The 23,090-nt window shown below is 37.5% G+C and overlaps 1 protein-coding gene and 1 pseudogene across 1 annotated transcript in view; one reads left to right on the forward strand and one right to left on the reverse strand.

Annotated features, from left to right (window-relative positions):
• Positions 1 to 23,090, reverse strand: part of FAM120A (family with sequence similarity 120A) — a 103,007-nt gene that overhangs the window by 73,923 nt on the left and 5,994 nt on the right. The window contains exons 2-3 of the mRNA XM_011384782.2: positions 10,989 to 11,235; positions 7,871 to 7,953 (exon numbers count right to left, since the gene is read on the reverse strand). Of these exons, the coding sequence (XP_011383084.1) occupies positions 7,871 to 7,953; positions 10,989 to 11,235 (330 nt within the window). The remainder of the gene's footprint in view (positions 1 to 7,870; positions 7,954 to 10,988; positions 11,236 to 23,090) is intronic.
• LOC111733720 lies at positions 18,065 to 18,183 on the forward strand (annotated as a pseudogene).

Consider the following 23,090-nt stretch of genomic DNA (forward strand, 5'->3'; position numbering starts at 1 on the left):
AAGTCTGAGATCATAATTTTATAAATCATTGTTATTGAGATATTTTACATGCAAGAAAATCCATCAATTTTAAGCACACAATTCATCGAGTTCTGACAAAGGCATACATTAGTGTGACCACCACCACAATCATGAAATATTATGTTCCCATCATCCCAAGTAGTTCCTTATGCTCCTTCCATTCCCAGCCCCAGGGAACCACTAATCTGCTATCACTAAAGTTCTGCCTTTTCCAGGGTTTTACTTAAAAGCATTTCTAGATATCTCCTTTCTGTTTGACTTTTCACTTAAGATAATGCTTTTAAAATTCATACATAGTGCAAGACAAGTAGGTAGTTCCTATCACCGCTATCGGCATTTCACAGTGTGACTGTCTGACAGTTTATTCATCCACTCATCAGCTGACAGACATATGGCTTCGTTTATTTGAGGCTACAATTAATAAAGCTACTAGGACACTCAGGTTCAAGTCTTGTGTGAACAGATGATTTCATTTCTCATGAGTAAATGCCCGGGAATAGGCCTGCTGGATTATATGGTTGGTGTACGCTGAATTTTGTTAAGAACTGCCAGACTCTTTTCAAAGTGACCATTCTACTTACCACCAGCACAATCTGAGAGCTGCGAGTATTGATACCTCCCAACACGGAGCATCATCAGTCTCATCATTTGGCCCATTCTAGTGGTCACAGTGCATCTGTGGCTTTAACTTGCATTCTCTAATGACACAGAGCATCTCTCAGTATGCTTATTGAACATTCTGCAAAACGTCTGTTCGAAACCTTCCCTCATCTGTTTTTGTTGGGTTGTATCTTCTTAATGTGCTGTCCTTTACACATTCTGGATACAAGTCCCCAACCACAGATACATTCTGCAAACGGCTCCTCTCACTCTGTTGCTTGCTTTCCATTCTCTTAACGAGAAATCTTTGCCTAACTCAAGTCAAAAAGATGTTCTCTTTAATTTTCTTTCAGAGTTAATTTTTATATTCTTATTTTTACATTTAGATATGCAATTATTGTAAAAACTATCCTTTCCCCATTTAGTTACCCTGGGATTTCTGGCAAAAATAACTGACCACGTATGTGTCGATTTATTTCTGGACTCAATTTGACTTCACTGAGCTTACATGAGTACTCTTATGTCAGTACCACATTGAGTTGATTATTATAGTTTAAAATGAGTCTTGAAATTAGGTAACATTAAGTCCTAAAATTCTGTTCTTCCTTTTCAACATTTTTGTTGCTATTCTAGGTCCTTGCAATTTGTGGGAATTTTAAAGTCAGTTTTTCAATTTCTACCAAAAAAAAAGCTTGCTGGGATTTTGATTAAGATGTAGTAAAGATGCAGTAAATCTATATAACAAATAGATGTAACAAATTCATATGGTCTTTTGATTCATGAACACAGTACCCCTCTACATTTATTAAGCTCCATCTTTAACTTAGACCATAAATTTGCAGTGGCGTCCATCAGTTCAGCTGTTTGCTGCAGACATGTTTACTATAGCACCTATCTAGGGTGGAGGGGTTTGTTGGGCAGATAAGAAGGAAGAAGGAACAAGGAACAAGAAAGAGTAATACTGGTATAACCAGTTCAAGGTGACCTACCAGGAGGTCCAGGCTGGCTAGAGAAGGAGAAACTGTGAGAAAGTGGGCAAAGGGCTCTGCAGAGGGCCAAAAACCAAAGTGTCAGCTCGTGAGACTATTAAAGGTAGAAGGCAACAGTAGCAGAGGGGAGAAGAGATAATAAAGGTTAAGACAGGAAACAAAGCTTTTCTGGGAGAAGACCCAGTACATGACTCTGGGCCTAGAAGTCCATAGTACAGTAGAGGGCAGACCACTGAAGTTAAGAGAGACAAAGAACATGTCGTCTGCGGGCAAGCTCCAGCATACTGAATTTATAGAGGATTCTGGAAGGCAATGGGGAAAGACTGATAAGGTCACCAAAGCTTTAAAAGTGACTGAGTGGAGTGACTAGGAGCAGTAAAAGGCGATCCATTTAAATGGCCTAAGTCTTGAAAGAGTTATCAAAAGGATCCCCTCAAGAGAGTAGAGACAACCGCAGAAGTAGAGAAAGTATGTGCAAATCATGTATACATAGATTCATGATATATTTAAAAAAAAACTTTTACAACTCAGTAATAAAAAGACAACCCGACTTAAAAATAGACAAAGGATCTGAATAGACACTTATCCAATGAAGACATATAAATGGCCAGTGAGCAAAAGGAAAGAGGCTCAACATCACCAGTCATCAGAGACATGCAAACCAAACCACATCACACCACCAGAATGGCTAAACACAAAACAACAGACAATAACAAGTGCTGGTGAGAAATCAGAGTCCTTACACAGTGCTGGGAGGAATTGTAAACTGTGTAACCGCTGTGGAAAACAATCTGGTAGTTCCTCAAAAAGTTAAGCACAGAGTTACTACTTAATCAGCAATTCCAATCCTAAGTATATACCTGCAAGAAATGAAAACATGGTCCACACAAAGATTTGCACACAAATATTCACAGTAGCCAAAAGGTGGAAACAACCTGAATGTCCAATCACTTGATGGATTAACTGTGGTAGGTATATCTATACGGTGGAATATTATTTGGCCATAAAAAGGAATGAAGTGCTAATACATGTTACAACATGGATGAACCTTGAAAGCATGCTCACTAAAGAAGCCAAACACAAGAGATCACATAATTCTACTTATATAAAATGTCCAGAAGAGGCAGAGAGAGAAATTAGATTAGTGACTGCCAAAGAGCATGGGAGGGAAAAAAGTGGGGAGTGATTGCCAATGGGCACAGGGTTTCTTTCTGGGGTGATGAAATATTCTATAATTAGATAGTGATGATGGCTGCATAGCTCTGTGAAACTAAAAACACTAAATTGTATACTTTAAAGGGGTAGATTTTATGGTACGTAAATTATATCTCAATAAAGCTGTTACTAAAAAAAAGAAAAGAAAAAAGAGCTTTCTAACCAAGAATGGTAGTTTTAGAAGTAATTGGCTGGCAAGTCTCAACTCTGTCACATGTCCTTCTGGTCTCAGATTTGTATGGTCTCAAGAAGTGATGTCTCTGGGCGAGCTGCCTCAGAGTGTTTGGTGTACAGAGCCCACTGACTGGCAAGTCTTGGGCAAGGCATGAGGTCGAAAAAACGCCACGAGACCCACATTTTCAATAGGAGCAATCTCTTCCTGTCATTAGTGATGAAAAAGGAATAGTTACAGACAGTGTGGAGGTTCTGGACCCACGGCGAGAGAATATACTGGAAAATGTGCACTTATTTTTAAAACTAAGAATATGCTGCTTATTTATCATAAAACTAGAAGATTCCAAGTCATGGGAAGACACACAGAGAGCAGAAGTGCCATTAGTAAGCTTCCCTTTGTTTCCTTGATCTCCACCAAGGCATCGGAAGTCGGGCACTAATAAACACTGTATTTTTCAGTATCCCCTTGCTGACCTCGGTTTTGCTCTTTCTGAACAGCCATGCATTCCAGCTCACTCAGGAAGAATTCTGCTGGCAGGCCCAATCTCTCGTGGGAGGAGCTGAGCTGAAATCGATCCTGTAATAATTAGGAAGCACAAATCCCTCCCAAAACACTGCCCCTTTCCTAGCAATGTGACATGGGAACCCTCCCACCCTCAACCTGTAAAACAGAGAGAAAAGCTATTCTTGAGTCCCAACCATTCCAGCAGATTCCTTGGAATTTCAAACTTTCCACCTTCACTTGAGAACCAACTGAGAACAAGGAAGGAAGCACTGATGGAAAGACATAAACAAGTAAAAATCTTGCGAGTTCTATTTTGTTTTCCATTTAAGGATTCCACATATAAATTTAAAATGAGCAAAGAATGAAACTTCTTACTAAAAACAGGTTTCCATGACCTAAAAACTGAGAGTCCAGTATAGTGAATCTGTGCACTAAAGTTCCACAGAGACCATTAAGAATGTGCAGCTAATGTGCATGATGATGGTGACATTTTAATGATAAATAGGATGTACATTTTTAAAAAACATTGGAGAATCAAATAGCAATCTGTTAAAAGTGGTTATCTTCCAGGATTGGTATTCTAAGTAGCTCTCATATCCATATTGTTAATGCTTGATTTCTCTCAACCTTCCAGGCCCCTAACATTATTTTCTCTAGAGCACAAAACATCCTCGGATTTGAAAGTGCTGCTTAGCTCTTATAAAAGTATAGGATGACTTCTTGAGAAGGGAGTATATTGAGTTAATGTCAATTAACACTAATGTGGAAGCAGGAATTCCTTATTTGAAAGGTCCACAGTGACCAAACCGCCACCTCCTACAATGCTTTAAAAGATAGAACAGAATAAATGAAGCCCATCTTTCTATTTATGTATAATTTATATCCAACTTACTTTCAAAAAGAATTCCAGAGAGGATCTGATGGCCTACCTCACCCTAGTAAGGTTGCACAGTATGTCAGATATGCCACAGAACCTCAAAGTACCTGAAATTATGCTGCTCTTCTCTCTAGAAGCTGGCTCCAAATATGATGTGAAACCCAGTCAGGGCCCAAGCACAGTGGGTATGAGGACCATGGACTGGCTAGATGATGGGTAGCAGGTACAGCTGCCACCCACATACCTCATCAGGAAAGCTGAGAGGGAGAACCTCCTCCGAGCCAGCGCTTCATCCCAAGGCTGATCACGAGCCCTGCCATGTGCCCCAACCTTACCCTTATAGCCATTCTACGTTCCTGGGGACCCTAACATACTACTCTCCCAGAACCAGCCTGGGTTCTTCTTCCCCCAGGTCGAAGGCTACACTGTCCATAAAAGACACCTGTAAAAAAGACTACTCAGTGACTTTTGGTGGCAGACAGTAATATATTAAAAAATATAAGGTTAGGGATATTTGGGGTAAAAATTTACATAAATTTAAAACAAAGTATTCCTGGTGTGCCCTGATAGATTGCTCTGGTATCCAGATGCCTGAGAGAAAGATAATGCCAGTAAACGGTGGTGACTAAACACTCAGTGGATCGGACAGTAGAGTTGTAAACACTACAGAATATTTAAATCATAAAGAGAGATGTGCAAAGGCTGAGATTCGGATGAAGCTCTGAGAAGAGGCAGAAGCAAGGGAGCTTTGGAAGAAGCATGTTAATTGGCCAAACAGTGGGATAGGCCTAGACTGGACTGATGGGCTGGGCTGGGCTGGGCTAGGGAGTCTCCTCTACCTACTCATCACAATTGGGCAGTGGTGTCAGGAGAGCAATACAGAGACAGAATAAGTGTACAGGAGAATGACACTGGCAGGAGGTCTGGGGAGGAGAAAAGCCTACATAAAACTTGCAAGGTAGTTTGTCCAATACAAAGGAGATGGCAGAGAGGACTCCATGGTAGGATGCTCCGAACTGATTAGATGAGTTCGTACAACACCAACCCTTTGTGAAAAAATAATCTAGTAAATATGACTTTGGCAAAATGCTACAAATATAGTAGGATAAAAAGAACAGATTAAAGAAGATTTGAACTTGGGGATGCAAAAACAGATATCCTTAAAAGCTATATATACAACATACTGTGTTAAAAAGGACTAATAAAAAGCATGAGAAAGTTCCATAAGCAACAACTAACCAAATTTTCAAAAGATGTAGTTTCATAACCAGGAAAAAGGAGAGACTAAAGAGCACATCGGATGCAGACAATACAGCAGTAATGTTCATGGAGAAAAAAATCACATTAAATTTCTCATCATCTATGTTAAGATGACTAAAATGATGTTCCTCACAGAAGATGTATATAAAAGGTCAAAACATAAAAGTTTTATAATTTTTAAATTCAAAGCCAGATATGCTTGCATTTTATAATATGACTAAACACCCTACAACTTATCAAGTCACTGAAAAATTATTTTGGATTGCTTCTCTATTACACCATAAAAACACCCAGCTAACATTTAACATACACATGATGGTAATGCATAAAACTTGATTGGATCCTTATTTTTTAAAAAACAAATAATGCTATAAATGACTTTTAGGGAATAACTGGAATAATTCAAATATGAACTTAAAAAATTAAATGACATTAGGGAATTATTGTTAATTAGGTTGATGTGATAATAGTAATAGGAATAAGAAATTATTCTTATTTTTAGGTGGTGGTGATATAAAAAGTTTTCATAGGTGAAGTATCTGAATAACACCTCCAAATAGTTGAATTAAAAAACAAACCCTTCACAGCAAAATGTACTGGATATATTGATAGACATTTTCTATTTTAACCTTTTACATGTTAAATATTTTTCTTGCCAAAAAAATTAGGGAAAACACAGGACAATGATGTTGATGACCTGTCAACAGATTTAGTTTTCCAAAAATTCTTCAAACAGCTCTTCACTTCTAATTTCTGACACATGAAGCAAAGCCAGCTCAGTTTAGATTATGCATATGGTCTGGGATCCTGGGAGCCTCTCACCCCACTATACAAAACTACAAAAACCTTGTAAGAAACAAGTCTTTGTTTTGTCTCAACTTAGAAAAGCATACAGCTTAACAAACCTAATGAGCAAAATACCTTTAAGGCCACCTGATTTCAGACTGTACTTTTCCCAATCTGTTAAATGCTAATGGATCACCAAGAATGTAGAAGTAAGATTACAAATGTGTAGCACTTCATAAATGAAAACAGCAAACAAAAAGCTTTTCTCCTTAAAGGACAAAAAAGCAAAAGAAAACAAGTCATTTCTAATAAAAAGAGAAAGACTGACTTTTGAACAGCAGTGAAAACCCCCATACCAAGAAATATTAGAATAAAAATGAAAATATTATGACATAGTAGTAAGAGGTGGGACAGAAAGGGGGTTCTCGGGTGGTAAAGAACAAGATGAGAGTCAGGAAAGACATTCCACTTGCACTTTCAGCTCTCATTTAAAAAGCAAAAACTCCAGTATGAAATTAACCACCAATTAAAACAGTTTAGAGATGGAAGGTAATTCTGAGAGAACTCAGACTTTTACAGGAAAAAGTGCCTTTGGAAACCATTCCGTGCAACCTCTCCTTCACTACAAGGAATTAAGGGCCAGGCTGCCAAGCCAGTCTACATCCCAACTTCCCAATTCCCCGCCTAACAAACTGCAACTGTGATCCTAACACTAATAGTAGAGAGAAGGCCACAGCCAATTTACCCAACAAAGAGAACTGGGAAAAATCACAAGAAACCACCCACATGTACAACTCCAAGCTTCCTAGTTGCTCATATCAATTCTACAATTGTGCTCACGTCAAAGCATAAACCTTCCCACTTTAGAAGATCAATTGAAGTGTGTCTTCTCAGGTTTCATTACTTTCACAAACAGAAAGGGAAGAAAGATAAGAAAATAAACATTAAGTGTTAATAAGACAGTACAAGTGGACCATTACTCTAATGAACTCCATCATTTGAAAAGCATTAAAGCCTCAGACTTTTATAATTTTAGAAAATTCTTAAGACAGTTATAAAATTTATCAAAATATGCTAAAACATTGATCTAAGTAACAGATGACTATATTACCTGTTAAGAGATTAATATTTATAAGTAAGAAGACTAATATATAAAAACTTTAGCTGTAAAAATTTCCATCTATCTGGGTAACCAGCATGAAAAATTTCGCTAAGGGAATTTTTAAGGACGTTTATAATTTTCATAAAATATAGGTGTGGGAAACAAGATAAGGCAGGTTGCTTTTTAAGGCAGTACAGATCCTGAAATTAGGGAAAAGCAAGACATTGCTAACTTTGTGGCACAGTTCCTTCTACAATACAGGAACATTATTTATATTCATTAAAGTAGTAGCAAAATCAATAGGTAATGACTACGATTTTGGAAATAAAATGAATTTGTACCTTAAGTGAGGCTAGTGGGTGTTCTGGACCAAGTAAACTCCAATGAAAGGAAGCCAGGTCTTCATCAGGGAGAATGTGATTTCCTAGAATGCAAACACGCATACTGTAAAAGCCATCACCATGAGTGACACAGGGAAACTTAAAATGTTATAACTGCATGTTATAATCCATATATTACCTTTGTTTCTTTTAGATTTTGCAATGTCACTTTTTAGGACCACTTCATTTGATAAACCACATAAAACTTCCACACAGAAACAATATTTCTTCATCTTCTAATATGAAGCAGCATGCAGCAGGCAGATTTCTTGCAGCTGCTTCAACTACAACTCGAATTCACAGTACACTTCCAACAGCATTCACACTGAGTATATTGCGTAACAACCTAAGCAACTTCCCAGTGCAAGAATAAGCTCAGCTTGATAATGCCAACTGGATACAAGTTCTTATTGGTTCACCAGACGACTGGACTCTGTGAACTAGTTTAACAGCAAAGGTGGAATCTGCAGTTATAAAATCTCTCTATGTAAGGTTATGTGACAATGACTGTTGCTTGTGACACGGATCAACACTCTTCTCCCATAATTTCCACCACCACCCTGTGGTCTGTGACAAAGAACAGACCACAACACAAGCAAGTAGTGCCATGCAGCTGTGTCCCCTTTCATCAGGCTGTGCAACAAATGAGACAGTATTGAGTTGAGAAGCTACATTTTGAGGAAACACTTTCCTTTCACGGTGTTTGCTGCCTGCTATACTAAAATCTTCAGCATGTTAGTTATCGCGATGCAATTTAAAGGTGGTAATTTTCTAAGTAATTCTGTAATTTTTATATCATAATTTAATCACAACCATACGGAGACAGCTAATTCATTAATTGGTCATTAACAGAAAGCAAAACAAGGTGAGATCATTTGCAACATTCCTAATCATAATATTCTAAACACACGAACACATGATATAGAAGTACTGAATTGCCGTGATGTCCAGAAGAGCAGAGCTACACCCTAGCTGTCTAGTCACCGAGCTCTGCACTGTTTTCCTCTGTTCATGGGTTGCACAGAACCTTACTGTGAAGTATGAAGTGTCCGAGATTCTTTTTAAGCTTCTTTATGAAAAAATATTAAGCCAATTCCAACATCAGTAGTAGTCCGTTAAAACGCAGGTCAAAAACACTTTAAATGAATATTCCGCCCAACTTTTCCAAAACAAAACAACATATATAGCTAAAATTTCTATTACAAAAAGGAAAAGGAAAAGGAAAATAACCTTTCTCATTTGAGGACACTGAAACTTTTAAACGAAATCTAAAATAAGAATGCTCACCCAATTAAGAGTTTACCTATACCCTGCCTAAATTTTTTGAAGAAATTCCAAGCCCTAACTTAATTACTAAATTATCCAAAATGTCACTACCGATTGCTTTTCATTTATTTTAAAATTTCATAAAATAATTTAGCTGTAAGAGTTATAAGTTGGCATTATCTCCCAAAAAATGTGTTCAATGTTTCTTAAATAAAAAAAATCCTTCCACATCTCAAATCAGCTAAGGCACTCATAGTCTAAAAGCATACAATTTCCAGTTCATTAAAAGTCAATTAATATACCCAAGTCATTTTGTATAAGTTAAGTAAATGCGAAACTTTTTATGTAACCATCCACACAATCACTTTTAACATCAGTGGAAATACACTTTTATATTTCAATATCTGAAAATATTAAAGTATATTTAGAAAACTAGTTTTAATCCTCCAAATCCCAAGTTATAAGAGTTGCCTAAGAAGACAGACAGAAAACAACCAAGTACTAACTTAAAGACACACATTTGAGATTAGATCCAAATAAACAAAGACAATTTATGAAATCAGAATTTTGTTGATTGACTGGCAGTTATACAATTTGAAATGCTATCACCAAATAAGATATGAAAAACTGTGTCTTCTTCACAATAATTTCTAATTGTGTACAACTTTTTTGGACTGTTCATAAAAATCTAATAACTAGGAATTTCTAAAAATAACGCATAATATAATTCCCCTCTTAACACAACCAGATCGGGCTGCTACCCTCCATGGGATACAAACTAAGAGGGTACAATGTGATCTGACTTATCTGGAGACTACATACCTTTTAAAAAGAGCCTGTGTCCCCAACAGCCCTCCATCCCATCACTGCAGTTCACAGATTTTAATCATGGGAAGGCCTCCCTTAGAACATGTTCACTTGTGTTGTGAACACAATTCTTACAAACTCTCAGCAAACTAGAGCTAGACATTAAAGTAGATAGAAACATACATACTGCAAGCATAAGACAGGGGTACTAACAGAAGACAAAAGAAAGATAATAAGTATAAAATGTAGACATAAAGTGATGGATGAATGCATTAACTATTGTAAAGTTATTTTTAAGCAAAAAAGTATATATATACTTTATATTTTATATGTATACACATATACATATATGTATATATATATGTATATGTGTATATATATGTATATGTGTGTGTGTGTGTGTGTATATATGTGTGTGTATATATATATATATATATATATATAAAATATAAAACAAGATTTCATCCTCTCTAGGTATTCAACATAAGGAATTCCTCCGAGTTTTTAAAGATGTTTATATATTTACTTAAAGCGTAAGCATTGTAAATAAGGTAAGATAGTTTATTTTTGTTGCTTTTTTTTTAAAGTAGTGTCCCAAAAATGAGGGGAAAAATATGACAGTGTTAACTTCACAGCATATTTTCTTCTATAACAAACATAATTTATGCTAAAGATTTAAAAGTCTAATTTTCATAGTGGGGCTGTGTTAACATCTATGATGTTTAAAAATGTTATTTTCCCCAAACTCTAAGTGAATTTATTCATAAAATTAGTTTTTCAGCCCGGATAGCACAATACATAAACAAACACGTCAGAACAAAAGAAGCACGTTACCAGCAACACCAAAAATAATACTGAGTAAGAAATGCTTCTGAGTAACCCTTTCTCTGGTTCTTTAAATTTAAGATATAATCCAAAACATTCCAGGCCTGAAACTTAAAATATCAGTATGTTCCTGGTACAGAACTTCTTTATACATGAGGCAGTACTCACAACACCCACCTACCTAATAGAGCAGCAAAGATAGGGAAGCGGTTTGGGTTCAGGTCCAGCTGCTTGGCCACCTCGTGCATCAGGTATTGGCTTGTGGTGAGACTTTTCCCATTCCGGCTCAGTTTTAGGGCATGGGCACTGAAATAGTAGGGGATGTTACACAGTGCGTAATCAGAGTCATACGCAACCAAGCCGTGGAAGCCGTTTTCTCTGCAGAAACCAATCACTTCTTGATGATGGTCCTCGATGCTCTGTGCAACCTGTGCAAGTGAAAAGGACACTTGGTCAGAGGCTAGGTACCATGGCAGCATGAGCTCAATGTGCAGACCTGTCTGTACAGAATCTGCAAACTTCAGATATGGAAAATACCCGAGCCAGTCAAAAGTGCCATAATAAAATGTGCAGCACATTGCTCCAATTGGAAATCATTCCTGGTCAGTAACATATGATCTTATCCAGATGGCAAATTAATTTTTGATTTCTTATCAAGTTCAAAGATCACCCTGCTTAAAAATATACAATGCCAAGAAAACAAAAAACAAAAAAACCCCAAAACAACAAAAAACAGTATTTTGAAGGAAAAGAGGGAGCAGAAAGAGACAGAACAGGAAAATAAAGAAATGTGAAGGAGAAAGAGAAAAGCCAGCCACTCAGTGAAACAAAAATAATGTCTTCGAAGTAGATCTATTATGTCAGATAGGTGAAATAATCAGAAGGATTTTTAAAAAATTAAAAGCCAAGTGTATCCATCCACTACTTACTATATAGCCTGAAGCATTCAGCATTTGGGAATAATAATAAGGCTGAATATATTTACCCCACATAACTGTCACATGTTTATTCTATGCAAAGGACCAGATCTGGTGGTACAGCACCAGGTTCAGGACCACCATGGAGAGTAGGTCTAAATTTACTGCCTTTTTAGTGATGAAAACTACAGCCAAAATCTCTTTACTTCTACTGGCTCTTTCACTGCGAAAGGTCACCCCACCTACTTGCAGTGTCCATGACATACTAAGAAGTAAAGCCTAAGGAAAAGTAAAAGGCCCCTCGAACCCTCTCTGTTCCTAAACACATACCAAAAGGCATTGAAAATATTTTCCAAAAATATATAAAGTCAAAGAAAATCAATTCCTCTCCTGATGTTTATCAAATTCATTCATCCAACTAAAATCTGCAGGGTTTTTTTTGTTTCTATAATGAATAAGGTATTTCAGAAAACATAATTTTAAACTAAATCAAGTGATTCAGCTAACCATGGAAAATTAACCCTCCATAGAATCCTAAAGGTGAAAATTAAGTGCCCTTAAATGTAAATTTCTAGAACTACATGTCCAATGTGTGGTTATACTGAATTAAAATTAAATTACATTAAAAATTAAGTTCGAGTGTTCAGTGGTCACTGGATATCACTATGGAGTTACTCTCATTTCTCACTGACTCTCATAATTGAAGTGGTCACCAAATTTTGGTGGAAAGTTAGTTATAATGAAATCTTATTTACAGGCAAAGCAGACCCTGAAGATGCATATTTAAAAGAAAAATAATTTTCTGTATCCTCTAGATAAATATTTGACAAAAATATTTTAGTTTGTAAGAAAAAATAAAACAACATGCAATTAGGGAACTAATGTTCTATTTCTTAGAATAGAAAAATGTTGTTTTATCCCTTAATCAAAAAATTGTACGTTCACTAAAATACAAAAGTACAGTTAAAAATAGGCTGGTTCCATCATCTCACATTCTAGAAAGGATAACCTCCAAGTCCAAGCTCTCCACCTCAAATCACTACGTAGAACTTTATATTTACAGCACTATCTTAAAGCATTTTCAAATCACTAGCAATTCCTGGCTGTTTTACCAACATCTTTAATAGTAAGTCTGCACAGTCTCCTAAGAGGCCCTGAAATGAAAGGGTGTGAGCTACCACCCTCTCACTCCCACCCCTCCAAGGAGTTCTAGAAAAGACAGCATGGCCACTTGCTCCATACACCAGACATCCTGTGGAAGAGATGAGGTAGAATTAAATGCAAGAGATGAGTACTGTATACTCAATATTTACATTTTACAAGACAGTTTACTAACCCATTCTTCTAGGAAACTGAGGCTGAGAGCAGTTCAGAGATGACATGGCTCGTCTTCCCCGAACACCCACTGAGCAGTGTGCCTCATGGAATTATTACCACATTATCCTCACAACCACCCGGAGGCAAGAGAAGGGGCCAGCCCTGCTGAGATCACTCAGAAAGCAGTTCCATGGGGCAGAGCCAGGTGCAAGGCCCAGAGGTGAGTGTGGTATGTGTGGAGCCCCACCCTGCTGACCCAGAGGAGAGCTGTAGGTGAAGGAGGCAGAGTAGGTAGGGATTAGTCTGACCTGGCAGAGTTTTAAGGAGGGCTGTTGTGTTGTAAAACAATAGGCAATATATTTCTAGAGTTGTAAAACGGTCATGCTCTCTGACCCAGTAATCTTACTCCAGGAAATAGAGCCTAAGAAACCAACACACCCAATAAAAAATGTTGGGAACATAAAAAAGTTTCAGGGTAGGCTCCTGTGGGGAACAAATGAGCTAACATTAAAGATCAGGGTAAATACAGCAGCTACATGCTGTTGTGGAGAAACTTGAGAAAAGCTTACAACAAAATACTAAACAAAACCATTTCAGAATACAATATCCAATACATATAGCCACGTAAAACTGTCTGTGGAACAAGACCGGAAGAGAAAAGGCAAAAAACACCATAGTTGCATCAGGTTGGTGCAATTATGCTTATAAAAGACTTTTTTAAAAGAAAAGAACTGAATGAAAAATTGAAGCAGCACTAGTATATACCATGCCTATATTGGCCAACTCTGTGCCACCACACTGGGGATAAATGGCCTGCCTTTCACACGCTCTTTTCTTGCCAGATGCCAAGGTGCAAAGCTCACTCTTCTGTGTATCAAGGGTTTAGCCTGGTGCTTGGCTCATGGTAAGCAAAGAAAAAATGAAATAGGGGTCCTATTTCAAGAGCCCTCAAAGAATCTTTAAACTACCTATAAAAATGAATAAATATACTCTGTCCAGTAGAAGCCACCATCCAGTTGACACTTCCAGAGAGTCTTCATTTGCCTCTGGAGAGTGGAATATGCAGCACTCCACAATCATCTCCTTCCGTAGCCTGACACATAATTCCTTGTTCATTCAGAACATTTGGTTTCAGACTGGCATTAAAAAGTAAAGTGAATGAACTACTAATATTCACTACAACATTAATTTGCCAATGATTAACAATACCTTAAATCCTCCCCAAAAGCTCACCCCACATTAAATAGTTGCCTGCTAGAATTAATTACCTAAAACAAAAAATAAAGGAACCACATCCATAAGCACAGACTTCAAACCTAAATTAAAGCAAAGTAAGGCACTCTGTGCCCTGGTCTTGCTTATCTTTCTTATCTCAGGCAACGGAGTGACAGTGATGGGGAGAACCAAAATGTCTAGGTTATGGTTCTGGCTTGATGCCTAACTTGCCCAGCTAAGAATGTAAAATTGTAATTCTAATATTCTAATTCTAATATTCTTCCCTACCGTTAGAATCCATTATTCATGTTTTTATATGAGAAAAGGCAACATGGCATTAAAAACCACAAGTAACAGAGATACAATCCTTCCCAACAGGCAAACGAACAATGGAAGTGGGGTGCAGCAGTACTCAGGAGAAAAAAAGAAAACCACAAAAATCCTGAATGAAAGAGTTAAGAGCTAACAGTCTAGGTAGTGAACACATCATGACTGTCTTTGTCCAAACTCAGACAATTGTACATCTCGGGGAATGAACTTTAATGTAAACAAATTTCTTAAAAATCCACCAGGATGTCAGGAGTGCCAGGACAGAGTACAGACTGATAAATATATCAAACTGTCTGAAATAACCCCACTAAGCAGGGTGAAGGAGCTCCCTGAGGTGACTTTGGAAAACAATGTTTTAAGTGGAAGCCTGAGAACAGAGCCAGCACACAGACACTGAACTCTCCCTGGTCATCTTTCTCTCAGGAGTGCAGGTGAGCAATGCTGAGATCACTCACGTGTGTAAGATTGGAATAAATGAATGGTAGATGAGCTGGTGTCACCCTGTCAGAGAACGGGGTTACAAATGTGCAAAAGGAAGAGTCCAGCATGACCCTGTGGTGCTGCATTAGCCATGGAGAAGTCCATAAGAACTGGCATGTCAGTGACAACACAGACAGGCAGGCACAAAAATCATCAGAGGTAAGTGTGTACGCATTGGTTAGTTTACACATGTACGTCTCTCAGCTGTCAGCCAAGAGCCTAGAAGCAGCAATACCCCAGAAGTGAGAACACCCAAAATCACATCTGGTTTCTAAATAACTTTCTCTACTAAAAGGGACCAAGGCCCTTGAGGAAAATCGGCAATGCCGGGACAGGGAAATTCAAGGTGAGCCCAGAGCATTTACTTTGTGGTGCCAGAAAGGAAGGCAGTGCTGGGTGTGTCAAAGGGATATATGAGCCCACCTAAAAGACACCCAATGGCCAAAGGTGGAACAATTTGTGCAACAAAATAAATTACACGTATTGAGTTATAAACCAAAGTACAAAATGAATACACGAACCTATACCGATATAAACAAATGATGAAATAAAGGGAGAAGACGATATAAATCTTCCCTAAAGAATTCAAATTAATAATGTAAAACCTCTTCTCAACCCCTGAATGTGGGTTGGACTGAATGATGGCTTCCAAGAACCAAACCAGCAAAGGAGACAACGGTCACATCATAGAACAGTGCCTGGCAAGATACCACCTTCACCAAGTCACCGGGGTCACAGTCAACCAAGTCCTGTTGACATCATGCACCCCATACTACAGTGTGATAAGACCTCTGTAGCATTCTTCCCAAATCATAAGAAAACATAGACTATCCTGAATTGGAGGCCAGCCTACAAAATACCTCTAAAGTGTCAAATCCTCCAAAGTGTCGAAGTCATCGGAGAGAAGCAGAGACTGACTATTCCATAACAGGGGAGACCTATGAGACAAGACATCTTTAGGCAACAGGGCACCTGGGATTGGGTCCTGAAGCCAAAAAGGATATGGATGGAAAACGGATGAAATCTGAATGAATTACATAATGTAGTTAATGGTACTGCACCAACACTAATTTCTCTATTTTGATAATTACACCTGCTCCCGGTATGCTAACATCCATAGAAGCTGAGTGAAGAATATTCGAGAACTCTCTGAACCATCTTTGCAAACTTTTCTATAAACCTAAAATTATTCCAAAGAACTTTATTTTCAAAAGAAAAAAGTCAGTAGTTTATAAGACACCACCTGAAAGACAGCTTTGGCCACTAGATGAATGGGCAATGTCTCCGATAGCCTTTTATAGAAAACACAATTCTCCCTGGACAATCCGACTGAGAAAGGTAGGCCTCCCACAGATAGGACTAGGTTAACCATACACCTGTGAATGAATGAATAAAGTCCAACAACCAAGAGTCAAAGAGCTTGATAAAGAGTTGGGTGCAAAAGACTGGTTAGGGTGAAAAGACTTGATGCACAGTTTGGGTGGAGATAGAAAAAATGTCTGGATTGCATCAAAATTAAAAATGTCTGGATTGCATCAAAATTTTAAAAATTAAAAAATAATTTTTAATTATTTAATTAAAAATACAAATGGAAAGTAGAGGTTAAATTTCGGTAAGCAGGGTCTGACAGGGCATCAGCTGTTCTTTTTCCTTCCATTGTGTCTTTTCTTCTGGTCTGAATGCCTTTCACTCCCATTTCCCATCTCATGTCTAATCTATGATCTGTGTTCTGTTTCTCCAATTCTTTGGCTTTCCAGTTCTTAGAGCTTGAACTGGGCACGACATAGTGAAATTGGTTTGTCTAATTTTTAATTCTAATTTTAGAAGTGAGTAAAACTATTAAATACAATGTTGGAAATATTATTTCAATTTGAACTCTCAAAAAATATAAAGCAAGCTAAAAAATTAAACCCCGAGGCTTATCTACTTACAGGTGTTAATCGAAGTGGGTAAAGCCTCCCACCCACAGAGGGAGCCAGACTCAAAATCATGTGTGGCCTCCTTACAGAAAACCTCAGGCTAGTAACCAGAGACCACTCATCAATTTAAAGGCACGAGGCCATAATTTATTTTTGCTGTGGCTGCCATCACAACGTATCAAAATGCAGCTTCAGATCAAGGAGGTGAAATCCTATAGCTCCTGCATGCAGAGCATGGAACACTGCTCTTGCCACATGCTGCAAGAATTACGACCAGACCGGGAACCACCAAACACCTTGCCTCCCATCTCCACCCATCCTTTCACAAGAAATATGGTGGAAGCAGTCAGCAATGAAGAGCTTAAGTAGCTGGCAAAATGCCCCATTTTGGGTCCCAATGAAGTATTTTGCATTAGCTGGAGATAATTTTATGCTACTATATATTTGCCACAGAATCCTAGGTAAATCTTTTTATCTTAATAGTTTTAAGTTTCATCATTAAAAAGGCAGATACATCAAAACTTTTATTTTTACAAGGAATAATGACTTAAAAATCCTCAAGCTTACTTTGCAAGTGTAATAATTATTTATTAAGCAGCTATGGGGACAGTCCCATAAGAATAAAAAGGTAAGATGGTTACTTACTCCTAATCTCCAGTGAAGAGGCACTTGTACAATGAGGTTTTTGTCTCTGGCACCAGGTTGGTGAACTCCACTGCCTATTTTAATACTTTCTGTACTTCCATGTCTTCATCTGCAAAAATAATAGTATTCCCCTGCCTCATAGGGTAGCTGTGATGATTAAATAAGTTACTACATGTAAACAGCTCAGAATCATTCATAAATACAAAGCGCTCAATAAATGTCAGCTACTATTTATTTTTAAGTAAGCTATGTGAAAAAAGATCTGCTTCATACTCTTCATGCAGGACCTGAAACACTATCCGTTGTCATAAATAGATTTTACGACACAAAGAAAAAAAATACTATATGTGGTTTTTCTTTAGGATAATTTTATACGAGCTAAGGGAATAATATGACACATCAGCCAGCTACCAAATTTAAAAGATGTAAGTCAAGTCTACGGTCATGCCACTCTGCATGTGCCTGACCTCGTCAGATCTCAGAAGCTAAGCAGGGTCAGGCCTGGTTAGTACTTGGATGGGAGACCACCTAGGAATACTAGGTGCTGTTGGCATTAAAAAAAATAATAAAATAATAAAATAAAATAAAAAATAAAAGATATGTCAACCTGAACACAAGAGGATATGAGTTGACCTAAATTCTTTGGTTTTTAAGAAAAAAAATCAGGCTTTTACCTTTATCCAGCTGAACTGTACTCACTGGATATTAAGTGGGTACAACTTAGACTATTCACTCCCTAGTCAAGTCCAACAGAAGCATGAAATAAGAAAAGTCATCTCTAACTTGGTATACAATGTTTATTGTGGTTGCTTACTTTAAAAGGGCAATTTAAATGTTATGACCTATATTAGCTATGTCTGTAAAAGAAAATCTCTTCCCCTCAGGAAATCTGACATCATAGCTAAGTTATAAGAAATGGTTGCAGTGCTCTTAAAAGCAAGGAAAAATAACTTCTTTTAAAATAAGGGAGTGATACAAGATCCTCAGCTTCATTAATCATAAAAGAAATGTAAATCAAAACCACAATGTGATACCCTTTCACACCTATTAGGATAGCTGCTGTAAAACAACAACAACAAAATAAGCAAGTACTGAGGATGTGGAGAAGTGAGACCCTCACACATTGCTGTAAAATGGTGCAGCTGCCATGGAAAATAGTGTGGTGCTTCTTCAAAAAACTAAACAGAATTATATGACCCAGCAATTCCATTTCTGGATATATACCCAAAAGAAATGAAAGAAGGAGCTCAAACAACACCATTTTGCAACACCATTTTCATAGGAATATTATTCACAATAGCCAAAAGGTGGAAGTAATACAAGTATACATTGACAGATGAATGGATTAAAAAAAATGTAGTCTATACATTCAACAGAATGTTATCTCGCCTTGAAAAGGTAGGAAAATCTGACACATGCTACCAATGCATGCACCTTGAAGACATTATACTAAGTGAAACAAGCCAGTCACAAAAGACAAACACTGTGTGATTCCACTTATATGAAGGACCTAGAATTGTCGAATTCCTAGAAACAGAAGGTAGAATGATGGGTGCCAGGGTCTAGGGGAGGAGGAATGGAGAGTTAGTTTTTAATGAGCACAGAGTTCCAGTTTGGTAAGATGCTTAAGTTCTGGAGATGGATGGTGGTAATGGTTGCACAACACTGTGCATTTACTTCATTTCCACTTAACTGTATACCTAATAATGGTTAAAATAGTAAAATTTTTGTTATGTATAAATTAAAAAAATAAAAATTTATAATAATGAAAAGCATGGCACCCAGTCTCCCCATCTTCTCAGGAATCCTAGGCACTTGGCTCCCTGATGTAACATGTAACTTCTCAAAGACAGAAGTTTTATTTTCCCTTTGGATAATGACATTGGTATGCATGTAATGGATTGTATCTGCCAAGCTATATAAAAGGGTGAGATATTTTTCTTTGCAATGTCTTTAGCAGATTGCCTGTAATGTGATTGTAGTCTGGTTCAATACTTATTCAATAATAAAATTTTTATCCTCTCTGCTAAAAAAATAAATAAGACAGTAGATGTCATAAAAGAAATGAAAACTAAATTTTATAAACTTTAAAAGAACATATAAAATGATAAAAGTAGAAGGAAACACCAACATTATTTGTATTCAATGTCTACTTAGCCTACTATATTAATTTCCTAGTAACTCAGCTAACTCCTGGCAATATCATTCTTCCCCCCCCCCTTTAATTCTGCACCCCCCTCTTCCATCCCTGACCTATGGATGTTGCCGTTTCCCCTTAAGAACTGGATCTCTGAAGGCAGGGCATCTCCTCCCTCCCGCTTGCAGTGTGCACCAGGGGCCTGGCACACCCGGGGCCAGGCACACCTAGGGGGCCTGGTGCACCCAGGGTATGGTTCATGGCTCCACCTGGGGCGCGAACCCAGGACCTTCTGCGTGTAAAGCAGACGTGCTAACCACTACACTATGAAGCCACCTTAATATCATTCTTGTTAAAAATCTAATTCTAAAATACATTAAAATTTAAATTTCAGAATTTAGGAACATGAATTTCAGATTGATACAATTTATTTCAAGATTGTGACACTTGCAAACTCTTTAAATTATTTTCTGGCTCATATAGGTGCAGGTGATTGAAAAACCACAGTGCCTGTGCTCATCCAAAAAGTGCAGTGAGGCCTCTCCAGTATGGACTGATCACATTCCTGCTCCTGAGATGAACTGCATGCCTACAAAAAGTCAACACTCCAGCAACACACCCTCCATACACTTTCCTTCATTAACCGGCAAAATAACCAACAGCAGTGTTCTAGGTTTAGTCTTTCCAAAGAAGTCAATTTATTCCAAAGACAGTGGGAAATTCCAAGTAACAGGAGCACAAAAGGATTTCTAGATCACAGATCCTGAACTACTGCAGATTTACCGTCATCTTTGCAGATAACTCAGTGTGTCAAGTTAAACTCTCTATTGGCACTAAGATGCCTAGAAACACTGTTTGATAGAACTAGGTACAACAAGGGAGAAGAGATGGCTAAATTCAGCCAACTTCTCTAAGCAGTTACCCCTTTTATGTCTTCAACACAGCTCCTAAGTTAAGAAGCATAAAGGGCTTATTCAAAGATAAAGCCTCTGTGCCAGGTGGCCAGGTTGAACTACTTATGTGTGTAACTGGCTTGAGTGGGTTTGAACACTTAAACTTTCTACCATCTTTCTGCCATAATACTGCCTTGTGCAAGGGGACTGAGTAGCTGGTTAGCCTGGAATTGATTTATGTATCCATTTATCACATATATTTTAAAGACCTGCTACACACCAGGTAATGTACTAAAAACTAGATAACAGGCAAGGTCATCACAGGGCTTACTTTCTACAGAAAACATAAACATAATTAAAAATAAAATATGATGCCAGCTATATAGAGACCTGTGGAGAATTTTAGAATATTTATCTGAAATGATTCATTTATATCTAATTGTTCTATTTAGAAAATTGTCTATAAATCCATTGGAAAACAAATCTAACTTTTCAAATTTTAAAGTTATCTCCTTTTCAGGGTAGGGGGTGGGCAAAATGGGTGAAAGTGTTCAAAAGATACAAATTTCCAGTTATAAAATAAATAAATCCGGGATGTACTGTATAGCATGGCGACTGTTAACAATAGTGTACTATGTATTTCGAAGTTATTAAGAGAGATCTTAAAAGTTCTCAACACAAGAAAACTTTGCAACTATGTGAGGTGAAAGATGTTAACTTATTGTGGTAATCATTTCACAATATATAGAAATATCGAATCGTTATGTTGTATACCTGAAAATAATATAATGTTATATGCCAATTATATCTTAATTAAAAAAATTTTTAAATAAAGTACCTCATCTTCATATTACATGGTATTTGGCATTTATTCCTATAGTTAATTGCTAACTAAGGCTGGAATGTGTAATACGTGCTAATTAGTTTCTTTCCATTATATAAACTCCCACTGTACAAAACAAAACAAAGAGCAGTATGGGTCTAGAAACATGTTAGCAATGGGATATGTACATGTGTGTATTGTAATTTAGAAAACTAAGTTGTATTTTTTATTACTTCTCTTCCTGGTATACTTACAAATTTCTATTGCAAACATTTATATGGCTCAAGGCCCAAGGCTTAGAATTCTTTGATTTATTCACACAATGATTTCCTAGCTTTGGCACTACTGGTATCCAGGGAAAGACAATTCTTTGCTGTGGGGCTGTCTGATGTATTGTAGGACGTTCAGCAGCATCCTGGGCCTCTGCCCAGCACATGCCTGCAGTCAGCACGCACTTAGCTGTGAACACTAAAAATGTATCTAGATATTGCTGCAACCAGTACCCAGTGAGAACCACTCACTGGTCTTCGATGATTAAAATGTCCTGTGGCATAAAAGTTCCAAATGTTGACATGGAAAAATGACATAAACGAGTCCCTCTCCCTTCTAGACTAAGCTCCTTGAAAGAGTCCGTTCTGTCCTGTTATAGTCATTCCTCATGCCTGGCCAATGAAAGGCCTTCAATGTTTGCTAAAGGGAGAATGAATCATCCCTGGGAACCAGTCAGAAAAGAGAGTATAAAAAATCGATGATAAGAAACTAAATGGCCACTGACTTAAGTGTTGAAAGAAATTTATCTGGCTATATAAATAGAACGAAGCAAAATATGATTAAAAAGTTGAGTGCTTACAGTAAACATATAAGAGATACAAAAGGAATAAAATTAGTTCCTGGCCTCGAGTAGCTTACAGTTAGTAGGGAAGGGAGCAACATAAGCAGAAGTTGGAAAGTTGGACATTTCTTGAAGAACCCGTGAGGAGTGTGGCTGGGAGCATTTAAAACATAAAGGGATTGTGAAACATGAAGGAGGGTGGAATGGGTTCAGATTGGTGGTCAGGGGTTGGTGTCTAAAAGCCTGAATAAGGAGTTTGGATTCATGGTTTTGTTTAAGTCATTGGCAAGAGAGTAACCCATTTGGGATAAGGTCCACTGGTTAGACACTGGGTGTGGGAGCCCCGTAAGATCCAGAGGCAATTCTGATTATTCCCCACAGAAAGACAGTTTAACAAAATGGTGTTTACCCTTAGTATACATGTCTTACATTCAACTTTTTGTTCCAATTTATTCTTTATCATTTTTTCTAAATGCTAGTAAACATCCAATGATTTGGTAACCCACCAATGTTTTGCAAAGCACTTGTTAGACCTTTTAGGTAAACTTGGTGAGTTCATACATTGGGGGTACTGGAAATGAGGAGGAGTATAACAGAGACTGCTGGGCTAGAACTGACATGACACATTGTAGGGACTGGCAAAATGGGATAATGAAATGACGAGGACAACTCTAGGCTGGTAGCGAGTGTAATGTTGATGTAGTTGACCGCAAGACTCAAACCAGTTAAAACTAGAACAGACTGGGAGAAAGGATGGTGAAAAGAAAAGGGAAAA

This window comes from Pteropus vampyrus, unplaced genomic scaffold (assembly GCF_000151845.1).
Source record: "Pteropus vampyrus isolate Shadow unplaced genomic scaffold, Pvam_2.0 Scaffold623, whole genome shotgun sequence".
NCBI classification, from domain to species: Eukaryota; Metazoa; Chordata; class Mammalia; order Chiroptera; family Pteropodidae; genus Pteropus; species Pteropus vampyrus.